Source organism: Xiphophorus maculatus, chromosome 2, assembly GCF_002775205.1.
Source record: "Xiphophorus maculatus strain JP 163 A chromosome 2, X_maculatus-5.0-male, whole genome shotgun sequence".
Lineage (NCBI taxonomy): Eukaryota > Metazoa > Chordata > Actinopteri > Cyprinodontiformes > Poeciliidae > Xiphophorus > Xiphophorus maculatus.
The window spans coordinates 30,586,069-30,606,506 of NC_036444.1; the positions used below are offsets into that span (position 1 = coordinate 30,586,069).

At 38.9% G+C, this 20,438-nt stretch overlaps 1 protein-coding gene across 1 annotated transcript; it reads right to left on the bottom strand.

The window, feature by feature from the left end:
- Positions 1-66: 66 nt before the first annotated feature.
- Positions 67-17,955, bottom strand: LOC102223251 (nuclear factor of activated T-cells, cytoplasmic 3-like). Its single transcript, XM_005814686.2, has 10 exons — positions 17,568-17,955; positions 12,090-12,735; positions 10,425-10,823; positions 9,868-10,030; positions 8,438-8,637; positions 7,355-7,527; positions 6,154-6,294; positions 6,008-6,063; positions 5,048-5,717; positions 67-1,533 (listed from the first exon to the last, which is right to left on the bottom strand). Exons 1-10 carry the CDS (start codon positions 17,638-17,640, stop codon positions 1,397-1,399), a joined length of 2,658 nt encoding a protein of 885 aa, XP_005814743.1. The 5' UTR covers positions 17,641-17,955; the 3' UTR covers positions 67-1,396.
- Between the last annotated feature and the right edge of the window lie 2,483 nt (positions 17,956-20,438).

The following is a 20,438-nucleotide window of genomic DNA, read 5'->3' on the forward strand; positions in this document are numbered from 1 at the left end:
AGTGTTGGCACAATTATTAGGTAAGTCTTATTACCTAAAGGGGTAGCATTATGTAAAATTGTCTTTTTTGAACTTTACATCATGTTATTTCCTCATCATAAACATACCTGGAGTGTTGCTTTCATTCTTTCATGCATGTTTGAGAAATCGCCGCCTTCCAGACGCAGCTCTTCCTCAGAGCTGCAGTTTCCAAGTTGAGCAACACAGAGCACCCTTTGTCCCCGCCACTCGGCTCCTTCAAACTAGCAGCAGCAATTAGAAAACATCTGGTGGAACATCTGCTGAGCTTATGCTATGAACTATCTAGTTCTCCAACAAACGCATATTATTAGAATGACGACATGCTAAAGATGGAGAGTTGCCTAGAAATGATTTTGTCATGATACCCACTTGCACACAAATAGATGGAGTAGATAGAATGCACAGAACAGGAAGAGCAGAAATAATATAGATACGCATATGTTACGTCACTAAAGAGCGCATGGTGATTATTTATACATTATTTTTTAGTGGCAACCAAACCTCATCATAGATTCCATTTGTAAACATCTTAACCCATACCTGAGTGAACAGACTCTCTACGAGTTTTCAATAGTAGGTTTGAGGAGCCACACACCCGTTGCCCCATTTACACCCCGACTTCCTACGAAGGGAAAACACAGCAACTGGCAAAACAGGAAATGAGCAGGAAAACGCAAAAGAGTTCTTAGCAAAAGTCAAATAATTACTTTTTAAAACAATTGGAGTGTATGTCAAAATCATACAGTTGATATTTTGGACCAGGGTTTGGTCTCCACAAAGCCTGTCAGTTTTGAAAAGGTCCTATAGAGAAACATGGGAAAGTGTGGAGACAAGTTTATCTAATTATTCTCAGTTAAGTATTCTTTATTTTTACTTCAACCTCACAATATATTTCAGTATCTTAAAAAGTCACACCACAGGAATTCAGGTTGAACATCATTAACATCAGCAAGAGAAAAATAAAACAAAGCCATGGCAAACGGTGCCATGGCAAAGCATTTCTGGATCAGAACCAGGGATCAAAAATAACTTTTTAAGCTTACTGGCCCTGTCAAAATTCAAGAAATGTGTTTTTTGTGCAACTTTAAAATTGGTAATGACATTAAAGTTATAATATGACTTTGAAATCAGATTACAGTTACTTTTTCCCACTTTACAATTTCTCCAATTCAGTCATCAAATAAAATCTTTGGTTTGACTGTGAGGTACAAACTGCTTGTTTTCTAAAATTCCTGAGAAACATAAGGAACAGAACTCCAAATAAAATAAGCTACAGATTCCTCAAAGGCTACTGACTGGTTTTCAGGCACTTAAAGATCAGTTTGGAGAACTTTGTGCAAACGTGACCATCCGATGAAGGAACTGTCTTCTGAAACTACTGAGGGTCTCCATGGAAGGGCCCAGAGGGGCTGCTGGAACTGTGCTCCCAGGTGTATTGCTGGAACTGGTCATGCTGGTCAGTCTGCACACAGCTGCTCAATGTGCCAATGTCTCTGTCGATAATCTCGTTCACTGCAAGACGAAACAAACATTGTCAAAATTTGAGACAAATTTAGAAATTATTTCTGAGGGATGATAGCTGGCTGGTCTACAAAGTTAAAACAAAAAATATACAAACACATGGTGCAAGATCTCATATAGAAAATGGTTTGAGCTGTTTATCAGTTGGAATGTATCTATTATATCTATATATCTATTTATGTTACAGTAATTCTGATACTGAAAGCTCCCAGCATGCCTCAGTGAATACTTGAGTAGCGTCCCAAAACAGACATGCAGCTGCTGAGATTCATAGTCCGACTGAATGGCAGCTGGGAACCGGGCTTATAGACAGAGGTCAGGAGGACAGCTGGTGCCAACCAGCACCACAACAGAACCCATCAGCATCATGCACAGCAGCAAACAGCAGACACAGCTAATTTTAGCTCAGATCACTCAGAAATAACCAGCAATACACATGCTTCAGGGAGCAGGCAGGAATAAATTAGGTAACAGAAATATGAAACGTGCTATTTTTGAAATCCAATCTGATATCATAGATAATTCCTCATTAGCCTACTTGAAAGTAATTTTTTTTCTTCCAGCAAGTGGATTGAAGTTTGACAAAATAAAATAATCTTCATCAGGAGAAAGATTTAAAAAATGAGGTTATTTTAAAAAAATGTTTTCTAAGAAAAAACAGCAAACAAATGGATGGATGAACACCTGAACAATGGAGTAGGTGGAGGAGCTACTTCCTCATTTTTAAAAGTTGAAGTTTCTTCTCCCTCATTTTTGTGATGCAAGGAAATCTGATCACACTATGCAGTCTGAAACTGCAAACTCCTTCTCCTTCAATCCAAATTGCCACATAAAACTCAGTTTGTCTCAATTTCACCCAGGCATGTGCGGGGGGGCTTGAGCCCCTGCCCTAGTGCCCTTTTTGAGTTTTGTTTTTTTTTTTTTTCAAAAATTTTTTTTTTAAATTTTTAATCTGTATGTCAGAAGGCCTGTTTGTGCCCCTCAGCAATAATATTTAGCTAAATATAATAATTTAGTAGAAATAAACTAGTCTGGCTGCCCTCAGTCTAATAATGACTCTCAGAGCCTCCATGTTGTTCAGACATCGGGTCCATGGTGAGGAGGAGGGAGGCAGATCTGTGTCCTCTAACTATCAAATTATGGGCAAGAATATTTTTTCATACACTGGTTTGTGAATAAAAACATAGTCTGATGTTGATGTTAGAAAAACTGTTTCTATTTATATTTTTATAATCGTCCTTGCAATAGCGGGACAAAACCCGCCTCGCCCCTAAACACAGAAATGTTTCAGCTGCAGAGAAAACTTCTGACTTTAACTTCTTCATTCTGCTGAATGTCCGGTTCACTACAGGCTGTCTCAGTCAGTCCACCGACAGATAGAAAGAATATCTGTCTTTAAATCAGACATCCTGATATAAGACACGGTACCGACTGTCACCGCGAGTAGCAACACAGATCAAAGCCCCGATACCACCTGGTACCACCTGCTCTCTGTTCGCTCTGCTTCTCCTTAACGTTTCTACCAGGCAGTTTAAAGCCACTGCTGACAGGATCTGGGCTGGAGGTTCGCGGCTGTAAATAGAAGTTATTGCAGAACCTCAAGTGTTAAAGGAAGATTCGGCCCATTTGGAGTTCACAAAATAAACATCAGAAAACATTGTAGCAATAATTAGAACCGCAGCAAAAAGCCAAACATGCCACAATGAAATGAATCAAAATATCTCCAAAGCATCGGAGGACTGACATAGGGGCCACCGGGGGATTTCAGGTAGATTCCAGGGATGCGCTTCGCAGCAGCTGTTCATGCAGGGCCGGCTCAAGGTTATATGGGGCCTTAGACAGAACCACCCCCCACCCGGAACACGTCCTACTAAGAACCTCAGCATCGCTAACATGTTGAAATATAGATCAGGTGAATCTGTGAGAGGGAGACCAGGTTTATTGGCAGAGTTTAAAATCAATCACTGATTATTGGTTATTTGCTCTGATGTATTTGTGAACAAACCCAATTCAAACACAAAGAACACCATGGCCTATAATCCATGGAACACCGTGTACCATGGCTACAACATATTGTAGCCATGGTAACACAACAATCAAACTATCAAGATGATTCTTTAAACTTTTACAAAGTAAACTTCCTAATTAAATCCTAAATGTACTATTTATTTTTCAAAGCTGATGCATTAAATAAAATGTAATAACATTGTTATTCTCTATAAATGATGCTACAGGTTTAGATCTATGGTCTGTGTTACAATTAAACCATTTCTAGGGGCCCCTGAATGTCTGGAGGCCCCTGAGTGTCTGGAGGCCCCTGAATGTCTGGAGGCCCCTGAATGGCCCCTACCAGCAGCTACTGAGTTTTCTTTGCCTTGATATTCCAGTCTTATAATTCTAGGTTTTAGAGGTGCTAACATCAAACTATTATATAGAGTTAGCCCTTTTGAGCTTTTTGGATCTATAAATCAGTCTGCAGCCAGGTTGTTCTAGAGGTTAAATAGATATTATTTGGGCTTAATTAGTAAAATGGAAGGAATTTCGCTTATTTCATAACTTTCTTAACCAGCGACTTTCTCTCCTCTGGTCTGTTTAACAGCTACAGTATCATATCAGCTCAGCCCTCCAGGACTGTCAGCAGCAGAAACAGAAACTTTATACCTGTTGGGGAAAATATACACTATATTTGCTTTGCATTTCCCCGCATGATGGCAATGATATAGTAGGATCCAATTAGATTCTTGATTAATATAGGACTAATATGTTGTTGTACGGAGTTTTTGTTCGATGTGCCCCTTTTTTAAATTTAAGCCCCTGCCTCTCCATAGGTCTCTGCACAGCCCTGGTGTCACCTTGTTAGTTGGAAAGTTTTCAGCAATGATAGGAAAGATAAGATAAAGTAAGTCTGAGTTAGCTTTTTAAGAGCTAAACATCTCAAAGTCAACATAAATCTGACAGTAAAAAACATTTACTGTTTGTAAGGAGAGGCTGTAGTTCACAGGATAATAGGCAGGTTCTGATCCTCACCCTAGAAACCAAGGGTGTGTTTCTGAATTAAATCTAGCTGGTAACTCATGTAATGGGCTTATTAATCAACAAATTAAAAAGGAAAAAATATACAGAAGCTCAAACTCTCCTATACTTCAAAAAGTATTTATCTTATTTGGTGGGATTTTTGGGGGTTGGCTGGAAATGGAGATTGCATTTTAAGAACACAAATAGGTTTGATGCACATATAATTTGGTTCGAGGACAGCCAGTTGCTGTTGCTTCTAATTAGAACCAGACTGGTCTAGTTAAAGCTATTGTTTACAGACAGCAAGCTATTCAGGAAATGCCATGAACTGTGGTTTGGGAAGCCACAAAGCTTCACCCCCTAACTGTAATTTATATAGAAGAGAAACTGTTGTAAAGGGTCAAACTAGTGAAAATCTGATCATGTAAACTTTTACATAGCGTGATAATAAATATTCTAGAGGTTGCCAGTGCTTTAATTTGCGTCTTACCGTCATCCAGTGTGATTTCCTGGAAGCCCAGAGATCCTAGAATAGGCTGCTCCTCCGGTTCTTTCTTGACACTCAGAACTTCTCCTGGGTTGTGCAGCAGGAAATCTTTGTGAGCGTCCAGAGAGCTTTTCAAAGTACTCTTGGAACTTTCAGATTGTTTTCTTGGAGGACCGCCAGCAGAGGTATGATGAGAGAGGTTTAGAGTTTGGATGGGGGGAGAAGGTGCCTGTGCATCAATTGTGCCTATCTGCACTGATGTCAAACCTTGATTTGGAAGTGGAGTCATGATCTGACATGGTGCAGAAGACATTTGAGGCAACAATAATGATGCTTCAAGGGAACGCGTGATAGCAGGAGGATGGTGTAGATGGGAGGAGTTTTGGGAAGGAAGACCATGCAGTGGGAGATTGTATGGATCATAAGCTACATCTGGCCTGAGCACGGCATCATGGGAAGGCGACAGGCTGGGCTCTGGACAGAAGATGTGCTGGGACCCCCAGAGCTCCTGTTTAACTGCAGGAGCAGCTTGATGGGGACCTCTGATTCCAGGCAGGTAAGTGAAGCTCTGCATCAGGCTTCTTCTTCTCTTCCCATTTGAAACATAGAACTGGACTTGGGCAGGAGACGCTGTCCTCTTAACATAAGGGGGAATTTCCACCGTGATCCTCGACTAAAACAAAAACAAATAAATATGAGATCCAAACTCAGGAGTCTCGATCATGATATACTGTGTTGAAGTCACTGTTCAGTTGTAATCAAAATAGTTCACTAGTTAATGAATGGAGCACACGCTGTGTGCTAATTGCAATGTATAAATTGCTAATTGCAATGTATAAACCTGCACGTTTATACAAAATACATTTCACATACTACAAATTCCTTTAAACCTTTATATGGGCTATAAATATCAATAAATATTCCTACTAATGCAGCCATTCAAATAAACTGTTTTGTACTTACTTCATTACTTTTGTCAGACAGAACTCTGGCATCTACTTCCCATTGTGGTCTTCCATCTAAAAGTTCAATGCATTTACAATGCTGATTAATGTTAGTGAAAAGAGACATGATGAAAACACACATTGATGAACATAAGAGGATCTTACCAGGCCCCTTCTCAACGAAAACAACTCTAGATTGTGCAGACATGTTTGTTCCTGTGATTAGCAGCTCTTCTCCTCCGTCCACAAAGCAGCTGGTAGGAGAGAAACTCTCCACCTGAGGAAGCTCCTGACCTGATCGCTGGGCTGGAAAACAGGTTAGTTTAAGATTTCAGACGTTCCTGTGCATCATCAGTAGTAAAAATAGCAGCTCTATTTTCTCAAAAAGTAAACTGTCAGCCAGGACTACTTTTGAACATCTGTGGAAATATGTCATTTATTACATCTTCTGGTGTTACTTATAATAAGGAATTATTTACTCATTATACAAGGTATAGCATAATATGTTGTTTAATACCAAACCAAAATGTTCATATGCAGTTGAAAACCAATATTAATATATATTTTATAAACAGATACTGTACATACTGCACTGACTGTGTACCGCACATTGGTCCTGTGGGTTCTTATAGTCCTCTATAAATAAAGTTGGTAGGGTAAACAACTTTTTATCTCACTGTCTGAGATTAAATTACACATAACTTGTCTTGTTTAGCTGACTGCAGCTCAGATAAAACAGTCATTAGCAATTACTTTTACTTGCTAAATGCAAAACAAATGAGAGTTTGTTAGATAGTTTTGTTAGATACATTTCCTGGCACCGTCTTCACTGGGGGAAGTGTACATGTATAAAATGCATTTATTTCTAGATCACAACTATTTCCTTCCAAAAAAAGCATAATGGCAGGACACTCCAATGCTGTTTATACTTGCAACTATTTGCTTGAATATATACTGTAGATGTGCTCTTGTTAAAAATGTGAAGATGAAGTAGACTTATGTTCTCTTCACGTTATCTAGCCTGATTTCATTATTTCTTCCATATCACCCAAAAAACAGTAGGTGTGCTGTAAAATACATTGACACAGCTGTCGGTCCATTTAACTCGGTAGTTAAGAACCAGACAAAACCATCCATCATCTGGGCTTTCCTAAACTATTCCCTGCATGAAAATCTTGGACAATGTAAACTTCTCGATTTGAAGAAAGCATAAAAAATCTCTCTTGCTCATCTGGTGTTTGGTAAAAGTAAACAATGTTAGTCATTATAACTCACGTAAAACAGGAAAGTTTAATTTGATTGAATAGTTGATTGTGTACACAGCTTATCTAAATATCTAGTTTCAACTGCACTTCAGTCCACTCACAGCACTCCACAGGAATAGACTCTGTCTGCAGCCAGAGCATCTGTCCGTCCTGCTGAGGCACGGCCACTCGAAATACAACTCGGACTCTCGTGTTCTTCCGTCCAATATCTGTCTCGCCTTTCTTCAGCTCAATATCAGCATTCCGCAGCTTCAGGATGCCAGCACAGTCAATGCTATGTAAAAAACAGAAATAAAGTATGTTCTTTCTAAATCTAAAGCAATTTTCTAACTTCAATTCGTCCTCTGACTTATAGCAAAAAAAGAAAAATCTTTGGAGTTGTATACTAGGCTCTTCTGGAATCCAAACAAGAACTTTCGGGTATTGCAAATAGAGGTTGTGGCAGACGTTTTTGTTGTCCATCACCACCTGCTGTGGCGCAGCAGGTGGTTCACCCCCTCCATCAACCAGAGGCTCAGAATGTAAACAGTGCTTGATGCAAACTGCCCCCCCCATCTCCTCTTATTGAACAACTTACAGGAGGGCTGGCCAGTAAGGTGGTTCGCCCAGGTCACCAAACAGACTGGGACCGCCTCTGGCTGCATGTGCATAATGGCATATGCATTATGGCTCTTGTTACAGTCTAACTTGTTACAGTCTAATTAACTTATGAACATTTCTTTCTATCTTTGTTCAGCTTTCCTCATTTCAAACATTCCTGCTGTCATTTGTACATCCTCATTCTTTGCACAGTTTTTTTTTTACTTCTTGTAAATAGTCTTTTTTTTAACAACATTTTGTATTTAACTAGTATATTTTGATATGGTGCACAGCTACCATCAATTTCTGATGGTACAACTCCAACAATTATTGCTAAAGAGAATACTTAACTTTAAAAAATCATTTACTCAAGCTGACATACTGACTATATATTTTACTAAAATGTAACTGCAGGTCATATTCATCAAAGTCATGGTTTACAACAGATATAATTAACAGCATGCATGAGTGCAAAGTTTTCCCTGGGACATTTTGGTAAGGAATCTTTGATAGCAAGTGCAGAAATATGTTTTGGGGTTTGAAGTTGACCTAAAAAGATGAACACCCCCCACTAAATCCCAGTATGGTGAGGTTGCCTCTAATACCTGGCACACATGTTGCTCCCTGGAAGCAAAGGGATCTCCAGGACTTTGGTGCCACTCATTATTTTCTCCTGGCAGACAGTGTTGACTGTCTTTCCTGTGACTCGGTGGACCTGGTAGAAGGAGTGAGGACGAAGGTATCTGTCGTCTGCAGTACCAATGAACACCAGCAGGTGGACTGGTTGCTCACTGTATCCAATCAACTGCAGACAGAAAGAAATCTGATAAATAATTGGGAAACAATCATTTTTGCACAGATGGCAGGAAAATAGAATATATTATTAATTTTTTTTTAGGGATTTTGTTAAACGCCTACTATTCAGAAATGGTTAGTTCTATAACAAAAGCTCAACATGCTACAAAACTGATTTGAACATGCTATATGTTTCCAAATTCCATTTGGAAGTATAGCTTAAACAAATAATAGACATAACATAAAAACATAGTTAAAGAAAGTTCCTATTTGGTCAGCGAGCTGAAAATTACATTTGTGGTGCTCCAAAAGTTTTATGGAAGTTGGATTGGTGAAAACTTGAAGCAGAGCTGTATTCATCTGCAACTAGGTCTAGTGTTCAAATGAAGGTGATTTTGAGTGGCACACACTTCTTTGAGAACTTTACACTGATTGATGCTGTGTTTTTATCTAAGAAAATTGAAGTGAACAGGTCTCATTGTGACAATATGCAATAGCTGTTTTATTTGTTTATTTAACAGGTATTTTCAGAAGAAAATGAGAGATGGAACCTGCAATTTTGTTTAAGCAGGCAAACTTTCAGTCAAGCTGAAGAAGATGCAGCTCAGTGCAGTTAATCACTTTTCTGTCACACCAATATTCTTTAAAGCCAAAATAAAAAAATATTTTGGCTTTAAAATATTCTGTATTTTAAAAAATATTTTAAAATATTCTTTAAATTATTAAAGAATATTATCTATAAATGTAGAGGAAGCCATGGAGTCAAAATATTCTTTATCACAAGTAAGGACATAAAATGTAAATTTACTGCTACATGTCCTGTTTTGGTACCAAAATACATTTTTAATGCAACTTCAAAAATAACTTTTCTGAAAAAGAAGCAGGTCTGTTTTGTGGGGAAATTAGATCAGCCACTTAGAATAAAGTATGTCCACTACTCAATCCCCTCAGATTTATTCTGTATATCACATAATAAATCTCCTTTCTTCCCCATTTTGATACTCAGATTGAACTTTTAGAAGCATTCCTTCTCCAACACACATGGATCAAATGAATGGCTCATTAGCAGGACTCTGCAGAGTAGAGTTTCTGCTGGTAAGAGAAGTCAGCCTTTTGACTTGGTGTGTTGGAGCAGGGATGCAAAGGTTGCAGGGCAGTAGCTCTCGAGGATTGGACTTGGTCACACCTGAATTGGGCTGTCAAATCCTATTGAACAAAAAAGTGATGAGAAAAGACATACTTTGACAACAGGATGTCCTCCAGTAGTTGCCTTGATCGATCCTCTGCTGCCCTCCGTCTCATAATGTGCTCTGTGATAGGACCTCGGCTGAACCTCCAACTTCAACTCAATGAGATCATACTGGTTGGGCAGAGGCCAGTCCAGTGGAGGGGGCGATAAGCCCCTGGAGAAAAGACACATAGAAGAATCTGATTGTTTGAAACATCAAACTTTCTCATAAAAAAGCCAAAACAATGGGACTGCTACAGCCTAATAAACCATTGGTCAAAGTTTCTCCAGAATCCTCTGTCTCACTGAGAAATTAACTTTCACACCAACGAGATACTAATAATGACTAGTAATGAGTAATTTGTTCTTTAAGTAGCACTCTTAACAATAAGCCAACAATAACTGGCCCAGTTCAATTGGATCTTATGTCCACACAATGATGTCTTTTATTCACTAAAAAAAACAAAACAATAATTCTAAAAGTAAATTGGTCTGCTCTCTGCACTTAACCTCTCTGGGAAAAGAAAAGAAGGAAGGAGAAATCAGATTTGCAAATCATTCGCTCTAACCGGAACAACGGGGCATTTCCAGGTTTAGGTTTAGCCCAGCTGTAGTGGGAAGGCACTTGAAGGTAAAGCTCAGCAAGGCCGGGTTTTTCTTTGACCTCCTCGCTAGGAGAGTCCTGGTAGGTGTCCAGACCAGGCTCTCCCTGACCGATCAAGAGGCCAAGGTGGCTACCAGTTGTCCTCCTGGTTTTGGAAGGAACGTCAAGCTCCTGGCATCCAGAAATGAGGAGTGAGCCAAGGGCAGAGGCGGGGCTTCCCACCCATGTGTCATCAGTCACACTGCCCCGTGGAGAAGTGCCTGGAGTGGGGCTTGGTGAGTGATGAGGAGAGGGTGAGCGAGCATGGGGCTCAGCACCGGAGTGGCGTCTCTTTCCACAAGGGGATGTTGGTCTGGATGATGGCCTGTGAAAGGAAATTTATTATTTACCAAATTTTAAAGCTCTCAAATGATTTCTGTTTTTGAGAAAGGTATTCTTTTAATAGATGAATAGATTTTTCATACAGGCATAAATAGCAATGCTGGTTCAAAATAACTGTGTGGAACATTGGTGTGATTCATATTTCAAGCATGGGTCTTAATAAATTGTAAGGGAAAGTCAGAAGTTCATAATGGAAGCAGTCAGTTAATCAACAATATTAACAATTATAAAATCTAACCTGGCTTAGGTGACCTGAAAAGATCCCAAATCACACTCCTCAATAAAGATATAATTCAAAACAAATCCAGAAGGATATAAAAGACTTTCTGTCGCTTATTGCTGACATTTTATCTCATCTTTTAAAAGTTATTTTGATCAGATTTAAGACCAACGGTGCCCAAAGTGGGTCCTCGAGGGCCGGCATCTTATGTGTTTCAGTTCCCAACCTGATGGTAGTATCAACCTCAGCATGACTTAGGCCTTCTAATGAGCCATCATTTGATCCAGGTGCATTAAACCAGGGAGAGAACTAAAACATGCAGGATGCCGGCCCTCAGGGGCCAACTTTTAGCACCACTGTTTAATACCTTACATAATTGTGATTGGCAGTTAATCCTGACAGATGAGGCACAACCTTTTACTTAGGAGGCAATTATTTTTCAAATCTCAAAATTAACTGTAGTAACTACGGCTGCCTCAGTTCCTTGACATGTTTATTCTTGACTTGGGAGTTTAACGTGTAGGAATAACCCTTTCAAAAATTAACAGATTCACTCCCACTGTGGGATGTAAATCCATACGCCACATTAACTAGTGTCTATATTTATACGTATCAGATGTTCCAGTGTAATGCACAAGGTATCTGCTAGTTTAGGAAAATCAAATTTAAGACTTTTTAAGACATCTTGTGAAAGCCACTTTGATCAAATTTAAGACAACTTTTTACTAGGGAGCCAATTATAATTCACATAGGGTCAGATGTTTTATGGAAAGCTTTTTTAACTTGAATCAAATCATTCTTTGTATTTAAAAAAACTGTATTTTGTTAAATACTTTTTAGACAATGCTTCATGAAGAATACTACTAGTAATGAATAAAAAAACCTATGCAATACAATTGTTTGGAAAAAAAAAAACAAATCACAATTAAAATCACAATCGCATTAAATCTATCCTTACCCAAGTACAACAGAGAGGGTAATTATGAATACTGCATAATGGATTTCCATATGGAGGTGAAGCTGACTGACCTGGAGGTGGGCCGGCGGCTCAGCCAGTTCTCCTCTGTGACACTGGTGCGTGGGGAGTGACAAGGTGACTGTCGGGGTGACTGATAGGGTGACAACACTGGATTGAAGGCTGACGGATGCTGGTACTTCTGCTGCCAAAGCTCCACCCCAAAAGCTCCACCCCTGCAACCTGGTGACCCCAGAGCTAGGAGTGCAGGGTCTTGTAACTCTCCCTCCACATCGTCATAACCATGGGAGAATGATTCACAGGATGACAGGTCAGACATCCAGCTTCTAGAGGAGAGGCTGCTGCAGGGACTCTGACTGAGCGCAGTTTCACGATAGCAGGCATCCAGAGGCAAGTACAGCTGATCTCTGGTCCACAGTGGCTCAGGATAACCTCCTTCTGCACCACCCAGTGGCAAAACCTCCAGGTCATTGCCAGGCTCGATATGATTATGAGCAATGGAAGTGATTTCAATGCTTGGGCAATCAAACGCCCTGAAGTTCTGCTGGAGGCCACAATAGGGTCCGTGAGACAGACCGTCAGCATGATCGTAGTCAACTGTACCAGGTAAACATGGAAGGTGGCTCTGCAGCTCCGGACTACAGAGCTGCTCAGTGAGAGCCTGAGTGGAGGGAGATGTCTTCACATCCAGAGCTAAAGCTGTGAAGTAGGACAAAGTACAATCAAATGTTCAAAAATAATGAATCTCAAAATTAAATCAAGTATTGTAGCAACTACTGCTACCTCAATTTCTTGATATGTTTATTCTTGGATTGGGAGTTTAATGTGTTAATCTCCATTAATTAAGTATAACCTCTTCAAAAATTAACATTCACTCCCACTGTGGGATGTACATGTAGATCCAGGTTCTGATTAACCTTAACAAAGGACAAGGATTTTTACCATGACACATAATCAATACTCTGGTAATAGCTACTGATTTTCTAGAATTATATTTTATTAATAAATCATTCAGGACCTTCATTGTTCCAACAGACTTTTCCTTCCCACTTAAGAAGAAGAAAAATATACTTAAAGAATTTTCACATTTTCAAAGAGCCTGTAAGAAAATCAGATGCAGTTGCTTAAAATGATCCGCACTCCCAAAAGGATCAATCTGATGTGGAAAAAAATGTAACGCATTACTTTTTCTTACAATTATTAATTTCAAGTTTGGGAACATCTTCATAGTTGAATGTTGTCTAATAAATATACCAGTTTTGTCTGAAGGCTATGCTATCCTGGTAGGTATTTTTTAAACAGTCTCACACACACCACATAATGTATGCAAAATATGTGTGTATGCAAAAAAGGTGTTGTTAAGGCACCAACTGTGATCTGCTTCACCAGCTCCACTGCTTCACGCATAACCCTCACTTTGCAGGGTAAAATAAGCTCGGCATGGAGAAGAGCAAACCTCCTCCTGTTGGGTCAGTGTTCCTCAGTTCCGGTCCTCAGGGGCCACTGCCCTGCATGTATAAATGCTTCCCTTCTGTCACACTGATGACTTAAATCAGAAAGTGATTAAAAGGCTTCTTCCATTTTTTAAATCAGGGGTTCTGGAACAGAGACACATCTAAAGTTGGCAGGGCAGAGGTCCCTGAGGACCAGAATTGAGAACCACGTACCATGTTTTAGATATTATGCGAGACAGAAGGGGAAAAACAGCGGCGGGAGGTAACATCCTAAACCAGGTGGGTGCCACAAAGTAGTTAGAAAACCAGGAAGTAAAACCAGCCAGCAGACATGCTGGGTGTCACACTGGTTCACTGCAGAGAACCTGAAAAACAGGCAGCCTAGAGACAGACGTGCTCCTCTTGGCTTTATCGACTCATCTACTTATTTGTTCATCCATTCACCTGAATAGTTAGAAGAGAAGAATAAGAAATGCTCCTTCAGATAATAACATTTTCCTTTTTTCTTCATTTTATAAAATTTTTAATTGCACTTTTGTCTGACAGACAGATAGTAGTTAACAGTGTTGCATTGCGGTGGAAAGTGCTCAGGGTGTGAACACAGAGAGGGTTCGCTCTGGATCCTGTGGCTGCCTGTCACAGTCCAAACATATGTACATCAGGTTAACTTCAAATGTTAAAAGCATTTTCAACATATCTTATCTTTGCTGGTTTATTTATTATTTCATTTATTGAATTTTGCTTTATTTACAAAATATTTTTTTCTAAAGTAAGCTACTTGTATGATGGCATATGATGGTGTTCACTGAAACCTGGCTCACAGAGCATGATGACGATGAAGGCTTGTCAGTAGTGGCTTCAGGCATGCACCAGCTGGACTCAAACATGGAGGTAGTGAGGGACACACAGGGGGCAGTGTGTGTCTTTACATCTAAAAGAGATCCTGTACTTCAGTGGCTCAGAGAGCGCATCTGCACACTTGATGTGTAACTTCTATCAGTGTCATTGCAAACCCTCTTATCTGCCCTGTGAGTTCCTGCAGCTTTTCATTACTGTTGTATTTACCCAAACTTAACACATCATCTGCAAGTACTATTTATGATATTGTGCAGAGACTTCAATTTATTTCTTCTGACACGTTAAGGTTTGCATTATGGGATTTTAAGAATGTTTCCCTCAAAAAGACACTCTGCGGTTTTGCCCAGGACATATTCTGTCCCACCAGGTGGGATAAGACTACTGCTAAGAGGCACAAAGGGGTGCTGTGGTGGAGTATTAGTAAAGCAAAACATGTATGGAGGACTTAGTCTTTGACACAGACGTCACAAGTTAGAATCCTGGAATGATGACCTTTGCTGTATTTCTTCTCCCTCTTTTCATTACTTACTTTCCTGCCTTACCACTCTCAAATCAAGGCTGCTTGAGCCAAATAAAAACAATTTTTTTTTTTTTTTTTTTTTAACAGAGGCACGCAAAGTTTTCCTCCTACCTCCTCTGGGAAATGATGATCAAAACTTCTTTCGCCAGTTACAAAGTCGACCTTCTATCACCTGAAGAATGTTTCCAGGATTAAAGGACTACTGTCCCAGCAAGATCTAGAGAAACTCATCGATGCTTTTATCTTTAGTCTAATTAAGAAAGTTAATCATATTTTTTGCTCTGTGCAAAAAAAACAGTTGGTGTGCTATCAAAAATGGCATTGAGTATTTTTCTTAGGGTAAGTATCAATTTTTAAATTTTTGTTTTGTGTCAATTCCAGCAACACCAGAGATAGACCATAACCAGATCAACTTGACACATTATATTCCATTCACAACTAAGTGTACGAGACGCAAATAATCAAAACTGTCAGGACAATTTGTTTTTAGTGACTAAGACAGATTATCGGCACCCCTTTCACAGTGAAGACTTTTACAACACACTTTTAATCCAGTCATTCTGCAGAAATTCCTCAACCACGTTGCCACCAGTACCCAAATTTAAGTACTTGCAGTTTCAGTTTCATGTTAAGAACACTTGTAGCCTAATGAGTGCATCATGTCATTTCATAATTGGCTATGTCATGTAACCACATCGACCAGAGCTCTAGACCAGCTTCTTGCACTGGGTGCACCTAAATTTTTGACCACATTGCATTTCACATCACAGTTTTACAACTACACTTTCATTTCTTAAACACTGTCTATTAAGGCAATATAGACTTATAAATGTTTAATTAACAAGCTAGTAAACAAAGTTATTTCTTTGAACCAGTTCAACAAGCTGAAATTTAAACTTAAAAATCTCCAAAGAAAAACTAAATAAAAGAAAAAAACATTTTTACTACGTTCAAGTCATTTTCCATATGAGTTCAGACTTGAACTTAGTGAAGGGAACTTTATATTTTGCAGATATTGCAGGCAACTTAAATCTAGACCATCATCTTGGCCATGTCTGATGATCTGTCTACTCATACCTGCTACTGAAAGGCAGAACTTGGGTAATGCATTTCCCGCAGTATGTAATGTGTTTTATAGATGCATTGTGGTTTCTTGACATTTCAATTACAAATGTATTAGAATCAGTCACAAATTACGTTAGTACCAAGGTGCTTGTCCCAGAAAAAAATAAAGGGGTTGTGCACAGGACAGAAAGAGTGGATCCATTGCCTGAATTCCAGCTAACTAACCGTGAAAGCTGTGATAGTTTACTTTTGAAAAGCAAAGAATGTGCAAATTAAAAAAATTAGCAAGAAAAATGTCCTGCATGTTTCCATTATTCTGCCCCCCCCCAAAAAGTTCCAACATCGCCACAGAATACCGTGAATATATCACCTAACGCCATATGGACATAAGGATATGGACTATCAGTTGGGAAAATTTTGCCAATATCCCCCAACCTTAAATACTACTATTGCCAATATACACAGCTCCCGGTCAAAAACAACCAATCAGACGGGTCTAAGCACTGTCAACCTACCTCATGTACAACCTGCTTAATGTACTAATGGCAGAGACACAACTTACTGTCCCAGGAAAGCCATTTAGTGGCTCAGTGGCTATGCTAACTAGCCAGAGGATTCACAGCATAGCAGAGAGCAAAAGGGAGGTTGTGCGCAGCGCCTACACAAGCATGAGTGACAACATAAAAATGCTCCTCCTGGCTTTAATTGGTGGTTTCTGACAGAGCTGGGTCTTTCTGTAGTTAGCACTGGGACAACTGGGAGAATGCAGAGGAACTCAATTTATTTCACAGATTATCTGTATCATACATGTTTAAAAAATATGTAAAAAATACTGGAATAAAAGTTACATACACCAGCTTTAACTACACAACTTTTTTTGCAAAAATATTTCAAATAAACACTTTAATGGTGATATCCAAGCCTTCTGTTTGGGTTCCGGGTTAAGTGTTTTTGAGTTTTGATTTATTCTAGTTTGATTATTCTGTGTCCCTTTGACTTTTATTTAGATCAGTCCTGTTTCTGTTTTACTTTAGCTCAGTCCTTCTAAATGTTTCTAGTTATGTTTATATCTTTTTTCTAGTTATTCTCAGTTACTCTAGTTTCATTATGTTTCTTTAGTTCAGTCATTCTTTAGTGTTAGAATTACTTCCTCATTCCCAGTGTACTCTGTCTCCTCAGCCTGCTTCCTGCTCTCCCCTCACACCTGCAACTCATTAGTTCATCAGCCTAGGTTTTGCAACCTCATCAATATTTAGCACCTCATCCTCAGGCACTCATCAAATTCTCTCCTCCACTCCCGTCACTTTCCTGCATTCTGCCAGTGTTCTCCTTGCTGGTTTGTTTGTCTGGATTTATGGTTTTTATTCTTCATTTTTATTGTTAAATCTGTCACTTCATTCAACGTATTCTCTCAGGCCTGATGCAATTGGGTCCATCATAAGACATCAGGACACCTTTCAAAAAGTCATCAAATTGGTAAAATTCAGAACATTGGTTTGTAACTCCCCCTGCCCCCCATTTGATTTTACTTTTATTTTGAAGGCCTAAATTGTCGACTTCTGGGTTAACTCTCACAATCTCTTGAACTTGACAAGAGTTTTCGCTAACTAACTACTCGATAAAATGACACGTACCTGTTGAGTGTTTACCGTGTTCCTCAAACAGCAGTCTGAAGTCCAGCTCTTCAGCAGACTTTGTTGTGGACATTGAACCATGAGACGATTACACGTCTATGCATGTAGCCTATAAATCGCACTGTCTATCGCAACGGACCTTTCTTGCTCCCTGTTTTATCCGATAGAAAGCAGAACTCTGTGTCGACTCCGGTAATAACACGATAATTCTAACCTGAAAGTAGTTCACCAAGACAAGTCATGAATAATTACACATCCGGACAACGCTGCAATTAACTAAAATCTCATTGTTGAGCTAACTTGTTCACTGCGTTTCTGCTCGGCTGCAGCGAGTTTTACTCTGCTTCAGCTTGATCCTCGTGCTGCCTTCAGGTCCCCTCGTAAACTTTGACTTTTGAAACGGATGCGTAAAGGTGGGCAAGAGAAAGTCTTCAAATAAATGACATTGTTCTCTAGAGCTATGGATAAGTTCGCTTTCATAATCCTTTTGATAAAAAATGCAGAAATTGGTTGACAACTTCAGCGCTGAAGTAATCAACCAGACTTGATAACTTTTACATTTTTAGAATTTACTTTTGCTTTTCTTTACAATGCATTTCCTTTGTGATTAAATTACGAACTGTCTGTAATTGTTTTTTGTGGAATATCGAGAGTTTTATATGCACAAGATGCTACTATTTCATACTGAAACACTTTTGATAAAGGATTAAATAAGGATTAAGTTGAAAACACAAAATGCAGTAATCAGCTGCATGCCTACTTCCTCTTGTGGCCGCAAGACATTTGCTTCCTGTGAGAGATTAGCTACACTTAAAAATTATCAGTCAGCAGCCTTGCTTATTTCATCGTGTTTGTTATGCAATGAGAAAGCAGAAATTCAACCAGACAAACACTTGCACATACTTTCCTGAGAAGGTGAAAATATGCTTTGAGTTATGTTGGGGGTTCAGTTACAGTGATAAGGCTATGGTGGAAAAAACTACCATAGACTCTTTTTATCTTACCGATTTCAACTTTTATGTTTTTCACGTTTCCCTAAAGGCATCATTAGACCGCCCCGTAACGACGTACTCAACGTTGTTGCTAGAAGATACGCCTTACTTTCAACTTTGGTCAGTTCACTTAATGAAATACGCAAGCTAAAATTCAAGTTTATGGCAGCTGTATGATCAAATTAACAATGTAAGCTTTTAACTCCCTCACTTTTTTTTATTCCTCGTGTTATTGTTCTCTTTCGAAACTATATGTTAATTAGTTTGGGAATTGCTGGTTACCTGTTTGATATTAGGCTAGATTAACAAAATAATACGATACGTAAAAATATATTGTCAGTAAAATCCATAACGGGGTAAGATTCTGACCAAAACATATCTTCACCGTTTCTGTTAAGGTGAATTTAAGTTCTGCAACTTTTTTTTAAAACTAAAATTAGGAAGCATTATGTGTTTAGGGATTCAATAATTTTTTTCATTGTCATGAAAAATGAAAAAAACTTTCTTTTTTTTTGTTTGTGGTACAAAATTCGGACTCAGGTCCCAGATTAAGAAATAGAATAAACAAATAAAATAAATAAGTAATTTATGTGATATATAGATATGTATTTTTAAATAATTTATGAGATGAAGCCAAATTAGATGCAGCTTGAGTTCAGCAGTCTGATGGCTGAAGGGTGTTGTTTTTAGCCCTTACCTCTGGGAGAAAAATAGACAAGCAAATAATTTTTTCATGCCATGCTGTCACAACATAGTGACAGTTTCAACAAATATGTAAAAAACTATATTTTATAAGAAATGCATACTGTATCTAAGGCAGACTTCCCATCAGTTTCAGGTGCAACACAAGAACAGACACGTGCGGTAACACCTGAGTAATTGCTTCTGGTGTTGTTCTGGATGCTCCTCAGCCTCCTTGCCTGATTAGAGCGACTGGGAAAATCTGTGTGCAGGATGGGTGGAGTCATGATGTGGAGTGAACAGGTCAGATTGCTATTGATTAGGCACAACATTGGTAATGGGTTTGACCCTCTAATTTTCAGAATTTTCTCAGTAAAGAAGTTAGTAAAATTGTTTCAGGTCCTGGTGGACTGGAGTTAATTTGCCTTGGTTACATGGTGGTTTGATTTCAGAAAAGGATTCCTTGCATTCTTCAGTTGTAAGTTATATATGTGAAGTGAAGTCTCTCTCTATAGATGTCACAGTGAACCTGCAGCCCAGTCCTACAGTTCAAATTTTGACAATCCCTTCTAACCAGTGGAGCACCACAGGGACTTCTTCCTACCAAAGACAACCTTCATTTTAAAGGGAGCAATAGTATTGATTATGTCTGAAATGTTAGAAGGAAAGTTACCAGCTAATTACTGTGCCAAAGTGGCAAAGGATAGAAAGAGATGGAAGAATAAACTTGATCAAAGTGTTCAGCTGAGTCAGTCGCTGAGATAACGTCTTGCTACATCAGAATTTCTTTTAAAATAAAGTCTCTCAATTAAAGAGACTGGAAATATTTAGAAACCCAGTAACTTACTGATTATCAAGTCAAGTATGTGTCTCTGTGTGTTTGATGCACAACATGTTGATTCAAAACTAAATTTTGAAGCATTTCATATGGTTCTTTTGCTTCTTTGAGACACTTTAATGCAAACTACATCTCGTTGCTTGTACTTGTGACAGTGCAATGACAATAAAGTTGAATTCTATTCTATTCTATTCTACTTTAACATCCATGTTGACAACCCCATGTTGTCAGCATGGGATTGTCAACATGTTGATTGTGTTTGTCAACACAAGCAACACAGATAACTGAAATTCCCAAAGAAGTTCATACAAGGCTAGAAAAATAGTTCAAATAGGGTCTTTGCCTGAATAGCAAAACATT